Source organism: Primulina eburnea, chromosome 1 (genome assembly GCF_022965805.1).
Source record: "Primulina eburnea isolate SZY01 chromosome 1, ASM2296580v1, whole genome shotgun sequence".
NCBI lineage: Eukaryota > Viridiplantae > Streptophyta > Magnoliopsida > Lamiales > Gesneriaceae > Primulina > Primulina eburnea.
Genome location: NC_133101.1, coordinates 52,424,712 through 52,438,268, shown reverse-complemented (window position 1 = coordinate 52,438,268; position 13,557 = coordinate 52,424,712). Strand labels below are relative to the sequence as shown.

At 35.3% G+C, this 13,557-nt stretch overlaps 2 protein-coding genes across 11 annotated transcripts; both read right to left on the bottom strand.

Moving 5' to 3' along the window:
* Positions 1-3,948: 3,948 nt before the first annotated feature.
* LOC140830823 (uncharacterized) lies at positions 3,949-7,468 on the bottom strand. 10 transcript variants are annotated; one of them, XM_073194341.1, is made up of 9 exons: positions 7,407-7,430; positions 6,857-6,873; positions 6,673-6,742; positions 6,526-6,560; positions 5,402-5,460; positions 5,140-5,325; positions 4,926-5,049; positions 4,210-4,838; positions 3,949-4,085 (listed from the first exon to the last, which is right to left on the bottom strand). In XM_073194341.1, the coding sequence occupies exons 1-8, from the start codon at positions 7,413-7,415 to the stop codon at positions 4,688-4,690; spliced, it is 651 nt and encodes a 216-aa protein (XP_073050442.1). In that variant the 5' UTR covers positions 7,416-7,430; the 3' UTR covers positions 3,949-4,085; positions 4,210-4,687. The 10 variants fall into 10 exon arrangements, with proteins under 10 accessions (XP_073050442.1, XP_073050495.1, XP_073050424.1 ...); XM_073194394.1 differs by lacking the exon at positions 6,857-6,873 and having other exon boundaries at positions 6,673-6,728; positions 7,407-7,456; XM_073194323.1 differs by lacking the exon at positions 6,526-6,560 and having other exon boundaries at positions 6,632-6,742.
* A 1,963-nt stretch (positions 7,469-9,431) lies between these two features.
* LOC140830816 (uncharacterized) lies at positions 9,432-12,807 on the bottom strand. Its single transcript, XM_073194310.1, has 6 exons — positions 12,603-12,807; positions 12,191-12,486; positions 11,271-11,429; positions 11,061-11,199; positions 10,329-10,422; positions 9,432-9,547 (listed from the first exon to the last, which is right to left on the bottom strand). Exons 3-6 carry the CDS (start codon positions 11,300-11,302, stop codon positions 9,432-9,434), a joined length of 381 nt encoding a protein of 126 aa, XP_073050411.1. The 5' UTR covers positions 11,303-11,429; positions 12,191-12,486; positions 12,603-12,807.
* Between the last annotated feature and the right edge of the window lie 750 nt (positions 12,808-13,557).

Below are 13,557 nucleotides of genomic sequence, written 5' to 3'. Positions count from 1 at the left end.
AAATATGTGAAAATGTTTTCCATTACCCGATTCCAAATTGGTTTTTCGTATGGTGGAAAATATTTGGTCCATCATCAAAAAATTTATCAGAAGCTTTATAAAGCCTATGAATACTTGGTTACATGTTTCTCTAAAGATTAAAAAAATCATTTTCTCAACAATGGATTGATGGAAAGACTCTATGTCTATTTTTTATGGAATTTGGAATTCCATGGATCGGGAGATGACAACCAAAATTCGGTTATACTGATGAAAGCATTCCTTGTTTATAGAGAGTCTGTTCCACAAAATTTTGGAACAAATTATTAAGAGATGATCCAGATACTGGCAAGCCTTATGACTATGAAACTTTCAACAGAAGGAGGAAAAAATTTCTTTATACCAGAAAGATTTCAATAATAAACAAGAGCAAGAGAAAGCATCAATGAGCCATTCAAGATTCTGACTCTGAAATATTCTGAGATTTATTCAAAAAAAAAATGATTGAAGTTACATTGATGAAATGAGGAAAGATCTTTATAAGAACTTTGGATGTTCTGACTCCAAATCAGACAAATCAATGGCTTTCGAATCAAGTGAGAATCAATTTATTCCTCTTATGCAAATGCAAGACGCACAAGATCCAGAGGACGATATTCCCAATTTCTCTCATATTAGTGATATATTCGAAAATTTGAAAAATTAAATAAAAGATAATATCAAAGACGATTAGATGATAGTGGAATTGGTGGAATATCACTATCAACTTTAGTTATTGGCATTATCAATATCAACTTTTGAATTTTGTAACCATGTTATTATTTGCTTTTAAAAAAAGCATTGTACTGTTTATCTCTTGAGTTGGAATCCGGGGTTTCATGTCCATCTCTTCCTTTTATAAGTAGGATGCTTTGTGTTCTTAGAAGAACACGGTCGAGTTTGCTGCCCTCTATTCTCTCTTGTAAACAACCCTTCTGAAGAAATAAAAGATTCAAGTTTTCTGATTACAACCTTGTAAGTTTACATTGTTTTGATTTTCTGTTTTTATATTTCATATATTAGCTTGAATGACAAGCTAAAACATTCGTGCTAAATTATTACCTTACTATGACATGATCAATATTTATTTGTAACTTGGAATTAAATTGAGATAATAAAATATTTATTTAAATTTTTGGAATTTAATGTAATATAAGAGTTTTTGGTTATAACATAAGGTAAAAAGATGAACCAGGAAATGGTGAACACAAGGTTCAAGTTTAACCAGGAAAAAATAAATTCATGTTGTAGGCCTTCAGTCTGCTTAGCCGAGAAATGACGTCTAAGGCATTTATGAATTTATGTTTCTGAGGTGGACTTCGGTAAAATCCTCTGTTGTTTAATTTCTTTGGTATATCTTTAATAAATCATTTATGTGTTGTAAAAGTTCCAAATAAGAACCTTATATTAATTATTATTCTGGAATTTAAATTTCCTAATATTCTTAACTCAGTTTGAGTTGAAAATGGTATATAAACTGAAAACCAATACCTCTGAGGCTTGGAATCAAAGTGAATCTGATACGTGGCGTTGTTTTACCAAATTTTTCCTTAGTGGCTTTCGCACACATGGAGATTATTGGTTTCCATCCTATATACCATTGTCAACTCAAACTGAGCTAAGAAAAGGAGAAATTTAAATTTCAGAATAATAATGAATATAAGATTTTTATTTGGAACTTTTACAAAACATAAAGAATTTATTAAAGATATACCAAAGAAATTAAACAGAGGATTTTACCGAGTTTCACTTCAGAAACATAAATTCATAAAAATCACCCATAAACGTCTTAGACGCCATTTCTCGGCTAAGCAGGCTAAAGGGTTATAACATGAATTTATTATTTCCTAGTCGATGAAGCCAGATTTTATCCTTTATAATAAACCAGATTCTGAAACAAATGAACGATGAAGTGATGTTTGATAATGTTCGATTGGCTCGTTGTTTCAAGGTAGTAGAGTCTATCTCATTCACATGCATGTCCAATCATCCTCACCAAATCCTTCTCCTGAAACAAACAATAATCGTGATAAAATACCACAATAGTAAATCCCGAGTAAGTTTTTGGATTGAGACAATGTTTGTGGTCAAGCTTGGAACATGAAGAACATTTTCTAAGGTTAAAGATGGATTAATTGTAATATTTCTTTGACCTGCGACGATGGTTAAGAAACCATTTACATTAGCTATTTTCCTGCTGCTTAGACATGGGGAATATGTAGAAAACACGTGATGAGTCGGTCATTTGGTCGGTGGCTCCTGAATCCATGATCCATGAGTTGGCGAAGGCTGTACCCAAGACATTTAAGCCAACTGAAAATGCAAACTCACCTGAATATACCAATGAACAGGTACCTGAAGGTTTTTCATGGCTGCCAATTAGTGATCTTACTTTTTCGATCTCTTCGGGATTGAGAATATCTTCTTTGAAGAAGATTCATCCTGTGTTGCTGCCCAATATGGGCATGACCATTCACTTGTGAGTTCTCTCTATTGAATTGTGATTCACGGTTTGGAGGCTTGCATGAATTCTCCAATAATTTTCAAGATTATGATTATTTCTCCTACATTGAAGGCACCGCAGCTTGCTGTTTTGGTTTCGACTTTGTGCCTTGAATCGTCCAAATTTCCCACTCCCACTGCCTCGTGCCCGGTCAGTGTTTTTGGTTGACTTGAGGCCATCATGAACCACCATAGTGGAGCTATCGCCACCACTTATTGAAGCACGATATTTCCTACTCCCCAAGAATCTGAATTCTTACTTGATCGAATTCAGGATTCAGCCCAACCAAAAAGTCATAAACTCTATCTCGTTCAATAAAATCTTTCAGAACAGCAGCATTGTCTGAGCATTTGTTTTAATCACTCTATAGTGATCGAGTTCTTGCCATAAGGCTTTTAATTGATTGACATACTCGGTGACAGTTTTTTCCCTTGTTTTCCACTGTTTCCACCTCGACTTCATAGACTTGAACCACATCTTTATATTTTGAATAATTTTGCTGAATTGCGTCCCAAATGTCTTTGGCAGTAGGCACGAACATGCATGTGTCACTAATTTTTGTTGTCATAGAGTTCCACAACCTTGCCATTATCATGGAATCCTCCTCGTCACATGCTTTAAAACTAAGATCCTCCAAACTTGGTTTTGGACCCGTGACTAATCTTTCCTCTTCCTTTCAGTATGGTTCGAACAAGTTGTGACCATTTAAGATAATTCTTTCCATCCAACTTGTAAACTGCCTGGATGTTATGTAACTCGCCAGCCTGTGAGTCATGAATTTCCTCTTCAGATTGAGAGGCTTTCCAACATCTTAGTAATGGATGATCGGGATTGCTACGCTGAATGGAAGAAGGTAAAAAGGAAGAACGAAGCCTATATAATTACTGACCCAAAAATAGAAGGCTCTGATACCATGTACATAATATAAATTTCATATATTTTTTCTATCTTCAGAGAAGATACACAACTACATGGTTATATAGAAATCTTAGATAAAGTTCTAGAAAGGAGTCTATCAAATCTGTCATATCCCATGACTAATGAATCACACAATAAAATAAAATACAAATAAATATATATCTTTCCACAAATACATTAACCATAGTTCTTTCTTTTCGATTTTAGTTGTGTTGAATAAGATCCTAGGGTGACATTTGGATTGATGAATTTGAAATTAAATTAGAAACTTCAAATCCATAATAACAAATTCATAGGTTTGTTTGAATAAATCCAGTTGGAAATGGATTTCAAATCTCAAATAAGCATTTTTTGAGCCATTGAAGTGGATTTAAAATTCATCCCAATATGGAGTCGTTTGAAATCTTATCCTCGAATCCAAATCCTTCCATCTAAAGGCAACCTGGAAGAATTTCTAATAGTAGAAAGAAAGAAACTGGAGAATTCTTACCTCACTTGTTCCAGGACTAGTGTTGATTGTGCAACCAATGCAGGTAACCCCTTGCACGAATGGCTTGCTTTCTTCTTTTGTGCTCAACTCTTCTTCTACTGGTGTTGAATAGCAAAGATTGTAGAGTTCATCATACCATTGTTGAGCAATGCCAACCTGAACAAAGCCAACTGCATAAATTTCAAAGCCAACTGCATAAATTTCAAAGCGACTACCATCCCAAAAAGGTGAACTTAGTGATTAAAATATAAAATGTGCCAGGATTCAGCAAATTATACACCTTTTCTTTTGATGCGGGCTTGTTCTTTACTCCAGAGACTTCAGCAGCTGCTCCTCTGGCTAGACACCATATACATCCTTCTTGTGGTTCTTCTACTAGTTCGGTTTGTTGTGGCACAGTGATATATAACTCTATGTCAACTCTGCCTGAGGCTTACAGGCATGAGACTCGTTTACTAAATAACTAGAAATAGTAAACAAGGCACATACTAACAAATCTCATGTAAATGATGAAAGGTGTGTTACAAGAGAGATTTTAAGTTAAAAGATCATATGCAGGGGAAATGTAAGAAAGGCACTTAGATAGACACACTGATGAAGAGTTCAAGCGATCAACTTAAATGAATCGTATAGCCTTTTTGGTGCCAAAGGCTAGTTATATCTCAATGGCTGCAGATCAAACTTGCCAACAGTTAAATACTCATGGGGGCTAGCCTGCATAACTGAAAACTGAAATTCTGAACGTGAAGGGGCGCAAGTTAACACTGCTGATCATTAGGAAGTAACCAACAAATGAGTATCAACAATGAAAGGAAATTCTGCCTCTTCGCATGTAAAGAAGCATATACAGCATACCTAAATAAATTAAATTCTTGTACATGATCAAGTTCCAGTCCTGGCACTCCCCCACTGATAATATGGATAAAATACAGGTTAAGCTAACAACAAAACCATAACAGAGGAAAACAATAATAGGTCGCAGCAAATTTCTCTTACTGGGAATAGACTTGTTCTAAAGGGGGAACAAACCAATAAGGAAGCCCAAGGACTCCGAAATTTGAGAATGGAAAGTTTATTGCTGAACCAGTTCCTCTATCGAACTTAACAACTGTCCAACCAACTTCAGTACATAAACTCGTCAGCACAGACCCAAAATTGAACTTGATGTAAAAAGGATAAAAAGTCTATCAGAGTTAACAAGATTGGGTACCTGTATCACAGCATACAATATGGTCCTGGAAAGTAGCTATAGAAGACATAAGCCCGGGATACGGAATTCCATCAAATGAATAAGTAGCGGCAAGTTGCTGCCCTGCCCAATCAGATGGCACATGCCTCATGAAAATAGATTTATCCATCATCATCTGACCACAGATCTCCAAAATCTTTGAAGATTCTACCAGTTCAATGACAAGTCAATAAATCAAAATGATGGTGAACGCATAACTGGAGAGGGAAAAATAAGTCGATACCTTTTACAGCTTCCCTGATAGAGTTTGATTCCAAGTCTATAACCCAAAGAGTTCCAAAACTGTCCATGAAAGTGATACAAGTGATGAAAGGATAATTTGTTTCTTTATTCAGGGGATAATGTTGAGGGATGATCAAAGATAGACCAGGTAAAAGCACAATGTAATAGGCACAAAAGAAGCCTGAATTAGGGCAAATAATGATCCAAACCAGCAGCCCAACAAGGAGGCCCAACCAGGAGGATAGTAACCAGCTCCAGTCAAGGGATAACGAAGAGAACAATTAGGGATGTCAGCCAACTTCAATCAAGGAATAACGATTTCAATCAGCTTTAAAACTATAGGATTCTAGTTTCCTAATATGTGCTTTCTGATTTTGTTGCATAATTAGTCGTTGGTTTCCTTGTTCAAATAGTATCCTATTTGTATTCTAAGGGAGAAAATAAGTGAAATAAGATATAAAAAAAAAGTAATATTTCAAATTCTTGAGCAACAAGATCGTGAGTCTCTTGAGAAAACAAACCTCTAAACTTACTACATTCAAGATAGGTGGGAACAGCAGAAAAAGCCACAAACAAATCAACGAGCTTAACGATCAACTACTCAATTGTCATATAACTAGATCATTTACCGAGGGCCATAACACAACCCTTGTAACAAAGTAAGATGTGCTACCAAAACCTCACACCATTGGCATGCTTTGGTGCTTTCCTCCAACTCACTACTATGCATTCTTTAAATTATATACATCAGAGTTCTCATGAAAAATATCCAATGATCATATCTAGCCTCATTCATGTTCAATTTAGTGCTTCTACAATAGTAACTTTCAACCAAGTATCTATTGTGCTTTGAGCAATCCTCCCATCCCAACACTTGTTTGCAAAAGAAACTTCATTAAATTTTTTACAAAGTGGCATCATGCTCTATGCTCCATCAGTTGTCCCACTTGTGCATTAAAGTGTAAAAGAATCAAAAGCCACAAATACCCCATAAAATGTCAGACAAAAGAAGGTGCCAAAAATGCTGAAGTTACCACATAACTTCTAAAGACATCCGATTAACTTCAAGTGAATAGAGAAACACAAGCTACAATTTATCAGATGAAAGCAATAGATGTGTGCTACCTTTGATTAAGTACAATGAGATCACTATCTGATGCCTTCAGCATAAGCCAAGGAAACAAAAATGATTTGGAATTGAATACTTCATACTTCACTTTCCAGGCCATACCTTAACCAGATTCCATTTCCAAAAACTTTTATACTTCTTACCATCAGCTGTCGCCGGAAAAACAGTCTCCACGAACCTCCTCTCCAAATCAGCTCTCCTGATAGCATGGTTCTGATATGAAAGCAAAACATAATTGATTGACAAAATAAACAGACAGATACCAACCAAATGACTAAATCATTAGAGTGGGTAATAGAAAGAGAGCAAACATAAAGTGTCACTTACAAAGTTAGAAGTGAGTGCTGCATAGGAATTCTCCCATTTTTTCCCAGAGAATGAAGTAGGATTCATTCAGAAAAAAAAATCAAATCAAATCAAAACAATGTAGTCAAAGCGACGTAGGAAAATGATGAGATGTACCTAATTTAACAAGTGTATCTCCACAATTATCTATGCTCTTGGTGGCCACCACAAATAATATTATTTAGAAAAGGTAATGGTTCCTTTTGTGATGAGATCTTCCAAGATATAGATTATAAAACTTTTTCATTCTTCATTTGAAACTTTATTTTTATTTTTCAGTTGAAACTTCTTTTGTTAATTTTCTCTTTATAGAACATGATGTTTACAGAATAGAAAGTATTATACACTATTCATCTTATTTGTGATTTTATAAAATAGATCATTCTTTAATTCAATGCTCATACCCCTTTAAAATTGATTAAAAGAAAATTATATGACACATAGCAGTGCATTCATCAGGTTCAATGATATACAATGTTCAAAAAGCACCTGATAACCTAACGGAACATAGGAGATTATAAAGAATTTATACATGTATCATTTTGAGCAGCTGTGGGTTAATTCCATAGAATCCATAAAATATATGTAATCCTCTTTTTTTTTTTTTTTTGATAGAAAACATAATTATATTAAAATAAATGATAAGTCTTACATAAGCGGATAAGAAATCCGCAGAGTCAATTAAAAGATTACAATATTAAATCTCCAAAATCATAACAACACATATTTCCAATCTCTAACCAAATCCGATAAATGAAGATCTTTAAATTCATCCAATACAACCGTCCATCCTGCCACCCTGAGTTTAATTTTTTCCCAAACTTCAGCCAACGATTCCGATTTGTCTTGAAAAATTCTTGAGTTTCTTTCCATCCATATCGACCAAAATGTGCAAAGAACAATGATAGACCAGAATCTCAAGTGTTTTCTCGTTGTCTGCAATCCTGGTTCCATGAAGAACATATCTGTTGCCCTCCTCGGAAATGACCACATAAAACCCATTTCTTGGATCACCTTTAACCACATGCTATAAGAGAATGAACAGTGCAGCAGCAAGTGGTCTTGATCTTCTTCCTTTTCCTTACAGAGACAGCACCAGTTTGGGCTAAGAGAACAGCCCGGCCACCTTCTTTGCATCGCGTCACAAGTCTGTAATTTGTCCAAAGCAACTATCCACGAAAACACTTGGACCTTTGTAGGTACAGGAACATCCCAGATATTACGAACAAAAGAAATAGACAAAGGATTTGTAGATTCGAAAAAAGAGTTATAAAAAGAGCTAACAGAAAACACACCCGATGACTCCCCCAACCACATCCTGTAGTCCCCTACACCCCACTGAACCCTAACCAACTCTAGAACCCCCATGAGACCCGCAAACTCAGTTACTTCCAACTCGCTCAAATTTCTTCTAAATCTTAAATCCCAATTGGTACCTGAATTGATGACCCTAGAAGATTCATCTACGAAAATGCTGATAGGTTTATTAATCTGAACTGAAATGAGAAATAGAGATGGAAATCTCTCTCTGAAAGAGACTCCCCCCACCCACTCATCCTCCCAAAAACGAATGATGTCACCCTCTCTGAACACTCCCCTAACCAACTGTTGAAAAGCCGGGAATGACCGAGAAATGCATTTCCAAGGACTTCTGAACGTAGCCTTTCCCGCCAACCCCAAGTCCCATCCATTCTCTTGATAACCATATAAACTGATAATTACCTTTTTCCATAAGGTGTCCCTCTCCACCGATCCTCTCCACAGCCATTTACCAAGCAACGCTTTATTTCTTAAACAAATATTTCCCAGTCCTAGACCTCCCCTATCCTTAGGCTTACAAACTTGCTTCCACCCAACTACATGGCAATTTTTTTCTCCATCGGCTCCATCCCATAAGAAATTCCTCATTATTTTTTCCATCTTTAGTGCGACGTGATTAGGCAAAAAATAGTTCAATTGCTAGCACCCATGTGTTAGTTAAAAACAGATATAAAAGAAGATAAAATGGTTAAACTGTCCAAGTTCCCAGAGAAAACTTTGTTGCTGCCAAGGAACAGCAGAATACTTCCCCATTCAGTGAGATGCTAAGCACGGAAAGTACTCTCTGTTTATTCGCTCTATCTCAGTCCTCAATCACTGTCTTTGATTCCAGTTCTAGAACCTCATTAGAAACAATGTGCAACAAATTATTCCAATTTCCAACAAGCCAACATTCAGCAAATAAACCAACATCCTCCCATGGTAATGAAACAGCCGGGAACCTGCCATTACCCACCAATTTAACCTCCAGTAAAACAACCTCTCTCCCCCTTCTCCCTCAGGCCACGTCCTGAAAGGGAAAAAGAAACAAAACAGAAAAAGAAAGAAACGACAACTTATAGAGAAACCCCTTCAACAAATACACACTTGAACAATAAACGAATATCTTCAAGCACTCTACTCGCCTAGTAATCATGATCTCTATCATTTATTGATTTCCCAGACCTCCAACCTCTTATAAGGGCGAAATTTACAGAAAGTAAAAGAAGCCTCTAACCGGGAAAGACCAAAGTATATTTTATGATGAGGAACAAACATCTAGTTCCTTAACAACTTCAACAGGCTTTACCCAAGTACTTTTAATATCATGAATAGAAGCTCCCTTAATACTTTGTTCCTTCAACTCTTGAATAGCTGCAAAAAAATGACAAATAGAAAGTATAAGATAATTCCCAATCGGATAAATCAAGCATATTTCTGATTTCACAACAAAAATTCATCAAAGACAGAAAACAAGAAAAAACAATTAACCAAACAAATTGACTCTTCCAAACCCCTTCCCTCCCCCCCATGGTCGGCCAGCTATTTTTAAGTAAAAAAAAGTGCTGCAAGAAGAAAAGACTAATAAAAATGTAATCAATTGTCCCATTCAAAATTTTACAAAGTATTATTGCTAGAAAATTATTCAAAATCAATTTCTTGCAAGAAAAATAGAAAAAAGACAAAACTGTGTAAATCCTTTGTCCGACACTGTTTCCCCTTTCCATTGTGTTTCGAATGAGAAAAGATGCATTGGAAAGTTCATCTTTAATTAGTAGTTGAATACAAGCAAAGATCATCAGCTACAGAAAATATCTTTGATAAAAAAATCCCGATGAAAAAAGTCTCCATATGTTCTCTTTTAAGTAACATATTAATGCAAGGTACTACACGTGCAGGAGTAGTATAGAAATTATAACAACTAACAAATGAAACTGGCACATCAGAAGGAAAGAAAGCAATCTTCATGTTGAATGATCTAGCTCATGGTAAAGAACTTTTTTACCCTATGAGCTAATGTCTACATAAATCACCCAATTGTGCCTACAAAATCTATAAAACTAAGTGAATGAAACATATTTAGACTTTACGACACGATTCATTTGACATACGTTTTTTGGCCAGAGTAAAGGAATAAATAAAAAAGGACTATTACATTGATCAAGTGCCTCAAAATCTACATTCCTTGCAGGGTAGACCAAAGGATTCCAGAACCCTTTGGATATATTGTAGCATGGCTCCTTTAACATCTTAATATACCCAAGCAAGAGTAAAAGACTTGGAAAGAAAACAGGCTAAACAAAAAGAAATCCATGCATCAATTTGAATGACATAGAAGATAACATGCTACAAATGGAATTAAGAAGATTTCCCTTATTAGAATACAAAATAGACTCTTTATATTGCATCTGATTGCTGCTATCCTTCGAAGTCAGCCACGTAAAAGGCTCTTTATATTTTCGAATATATATATATATATATATATAAACAAGCTTTAAATAATTCATTTACAGCAACAGTAAAAAACAGATGGAGCAGAAAGTATAGAAAATCTAAGCGTAAAGTGCAACTTGCTGATCAGGATGATGATGTGGACCTTACACAGAGCGGGAACACGTAATTTTTCAATTTCTCTAATCAAGTAATGGCACATGGGCTGATCTTTCGATCCATAGATTATTACAAAATAAATTACCACATTATTTCAAAGGTATTAATCAATGCTTTGCATTTGGAAAGTCTTTCTAAGAATTTTCATCATCAAACTAAATTTAATATCTGGAGGCTTGCCTCAATCACAAACAAATTTAAGAAATCTACATGAAATCTTATTCCATGGCCAGGACCGGTGATTCAATCCGATCAACTACAAATGTACATCACAAACCTCAAGGCTATTCTTCTTGGACAACAGAATAGGGAAATTAATATATTCTTTGAAGAAACTTTGAATCAAGCTTGTAGAAATATGATTGAAGCTTATTGACCTGCCATATTGCAAAGCCAGAACCTGAAGGAAGGGGTACCTGGACTATTAAAGATTATAAATATAGCATATTCGCCACAACAAATTTATCTAACATAAAAATTCCATTACCTCCGGTGAAGTGATTTTACATTCTCAAACATTTTGAAAGTATTTGGATCGGAAGAAAAACCATTGCCGGCATAATCACTAACAAGAACAAGTAAAATTCCATCTTCCTTGAATAATTTTTGCAATCCGAAACGCGATTCAGCCAGTAATGCAAAGAACCTGCAAATCATTTATATTGGAGGGTCATTTTGCACATAATTCACTGAGGATTATTGCATGAAACACCCATACTGTTGAAGCTGCTACAAAATTCGTAGATGTAAGCAGTAGTCTTGGCCAGTGACAGCACCATTGCCACCACCAGTCGTATCGACAATGACTAGTAGAATTATTGCAAATGTACTATATAGATCATATAGTTGCCTACATGCACCGCAATCGCAAAAAAATCCAAACAATGGTTATTTCACATCACTAAGTAAATTCCAAACACCACGACACCATTCAGAATCCAACCAGCCTAGAACATATTCTCTCATCCAACACATTCCATGTCCTCAAAATATATAATTGTGCAAGTACTATTATGTGGGTATAAAAAAAGAGTAGTGTGTAGGAAAATACAAGTTGCATCCATAGATCATAAGTATAAAGATCAAGTTGAATCCAAACTTCACTATAATAAAATTGCTGACGTCCAATAAACAAGGCTTTGGTCTCTCATGATAAAATCAAATTACACAGATAATACAATTCGGAGGCAACCAAAAGCTGTCATGGTTGTGGACCACAAGCTGTAATTTTGCTTCTCAAAAATTGAAGCGAGAATCATATACAATGCAAAAATGTAGAAGAACTGAATCGAGCCATCATAGTCTGATTAAATGAGCCACAACTGATAAATATATCAACAACGTGAGTACAAGAAAGCCGTTTAAAGAGTTTTAAAAAGGAAAAGAAAAAAATGCAGTCACACTCACCTTTAGGCTTATGAAGAGATGATTGAACAAAGGAGAAAACATCTATGGCCGAGGGCAGCTCATGTTTTGCTTCTGCTACAGTTGAATACCTGAAATAAGCTGCCCAGGCTTCGTATTTCACTTCCAGAAGCACGCATAAAGATCGCGAGAACACAATAGAAGATAGGAAAAGGCTACATAAAAATAAGAAAACCATGGTCGTATTCCGCTATATGAAGATAGACAAAGAATTTCAAGAAGTCCAACTCCTTACAGCCCGCCAATTCGGCCGATTGCAGTTAACCGAAATGGAGAACCTTTAGCCAAGAAAGGGGAAAAAACAGATACCAGTGTCCAAGATTCAACACGTGAAAAAAGAAAATCAAAGCACATAAAAGAAAAATGGAGGGCGGATTAATGTACAGTTCTTTACCGGAATAACTTAGGAGGGGTGGCGAAAATCGAACAATACGTTTTAGACGTCCAAATCTGATCATTTCTCTTTCTCCGATGATAATTCTGTCGGCGTTCTTCGTGAATTTTAGTTCAAGGCTTGCAGATGTCTGGCCTGGGCAATCACAGTAAACGGTCGCTTTGATATAAATACGTTAATTTTTTTTTTTCCAAAGAACCATTTTTGGTTTTTATAGTTAAGGGTTTTGGGAGGGAGAAACGGGTCGATTTTACTCCGTCGGCTTTCCTTTTCCATTGGCAACTTCCATTTGAAATTTTTGGGGTTCAAAAAATATTTGATTCGTATATATATTATCGAATTTGAGTTTATCTCAAACATATAACATCCCAAAAATTCGAAGATTCACGCATGCAAGTTATCAAACTTCTTATGTATTTTAATTAATTTATTTTTAACGCATTAATGCATGATTTTAACATGAATATATATGTTTAATTCTTGGTTCATTGAGATTGTATGATACAAGGCTTTTAGCAGTATTTCGCGCTCGAACGAAGAACAGAGAAGAGAACAATTAAAGAAAAATATTTTTATTAAATAATTATTTTTAATTATTTAATATATGGTGTAAATAAAGATGATTTTCGATAATGGGCCTTGTTAAGATATATTTACTCAACAAGTCTTATTTTAAACCGGTATTCGATTTTTAGCAAAACAGAGGATTTTTTGAGTATTCGGACAATATTTTCAAAAACGTACCTAAACGAAATATTTTACGATAGTGTTTTTGGGCTTAATGAGACTATTTTAATACTTAATGGGCCTAAAATCCTAATTAATCTCACTATTTTTAATTAAAGACTCATTATACTGATTATATTATACCAAACCTACCTTCAAAACCCTAAACACTCCACCCTTCAATTTGGTCGCCCCCTCCCCAACCTTCAGCAGCATATTTTCGAAAAGT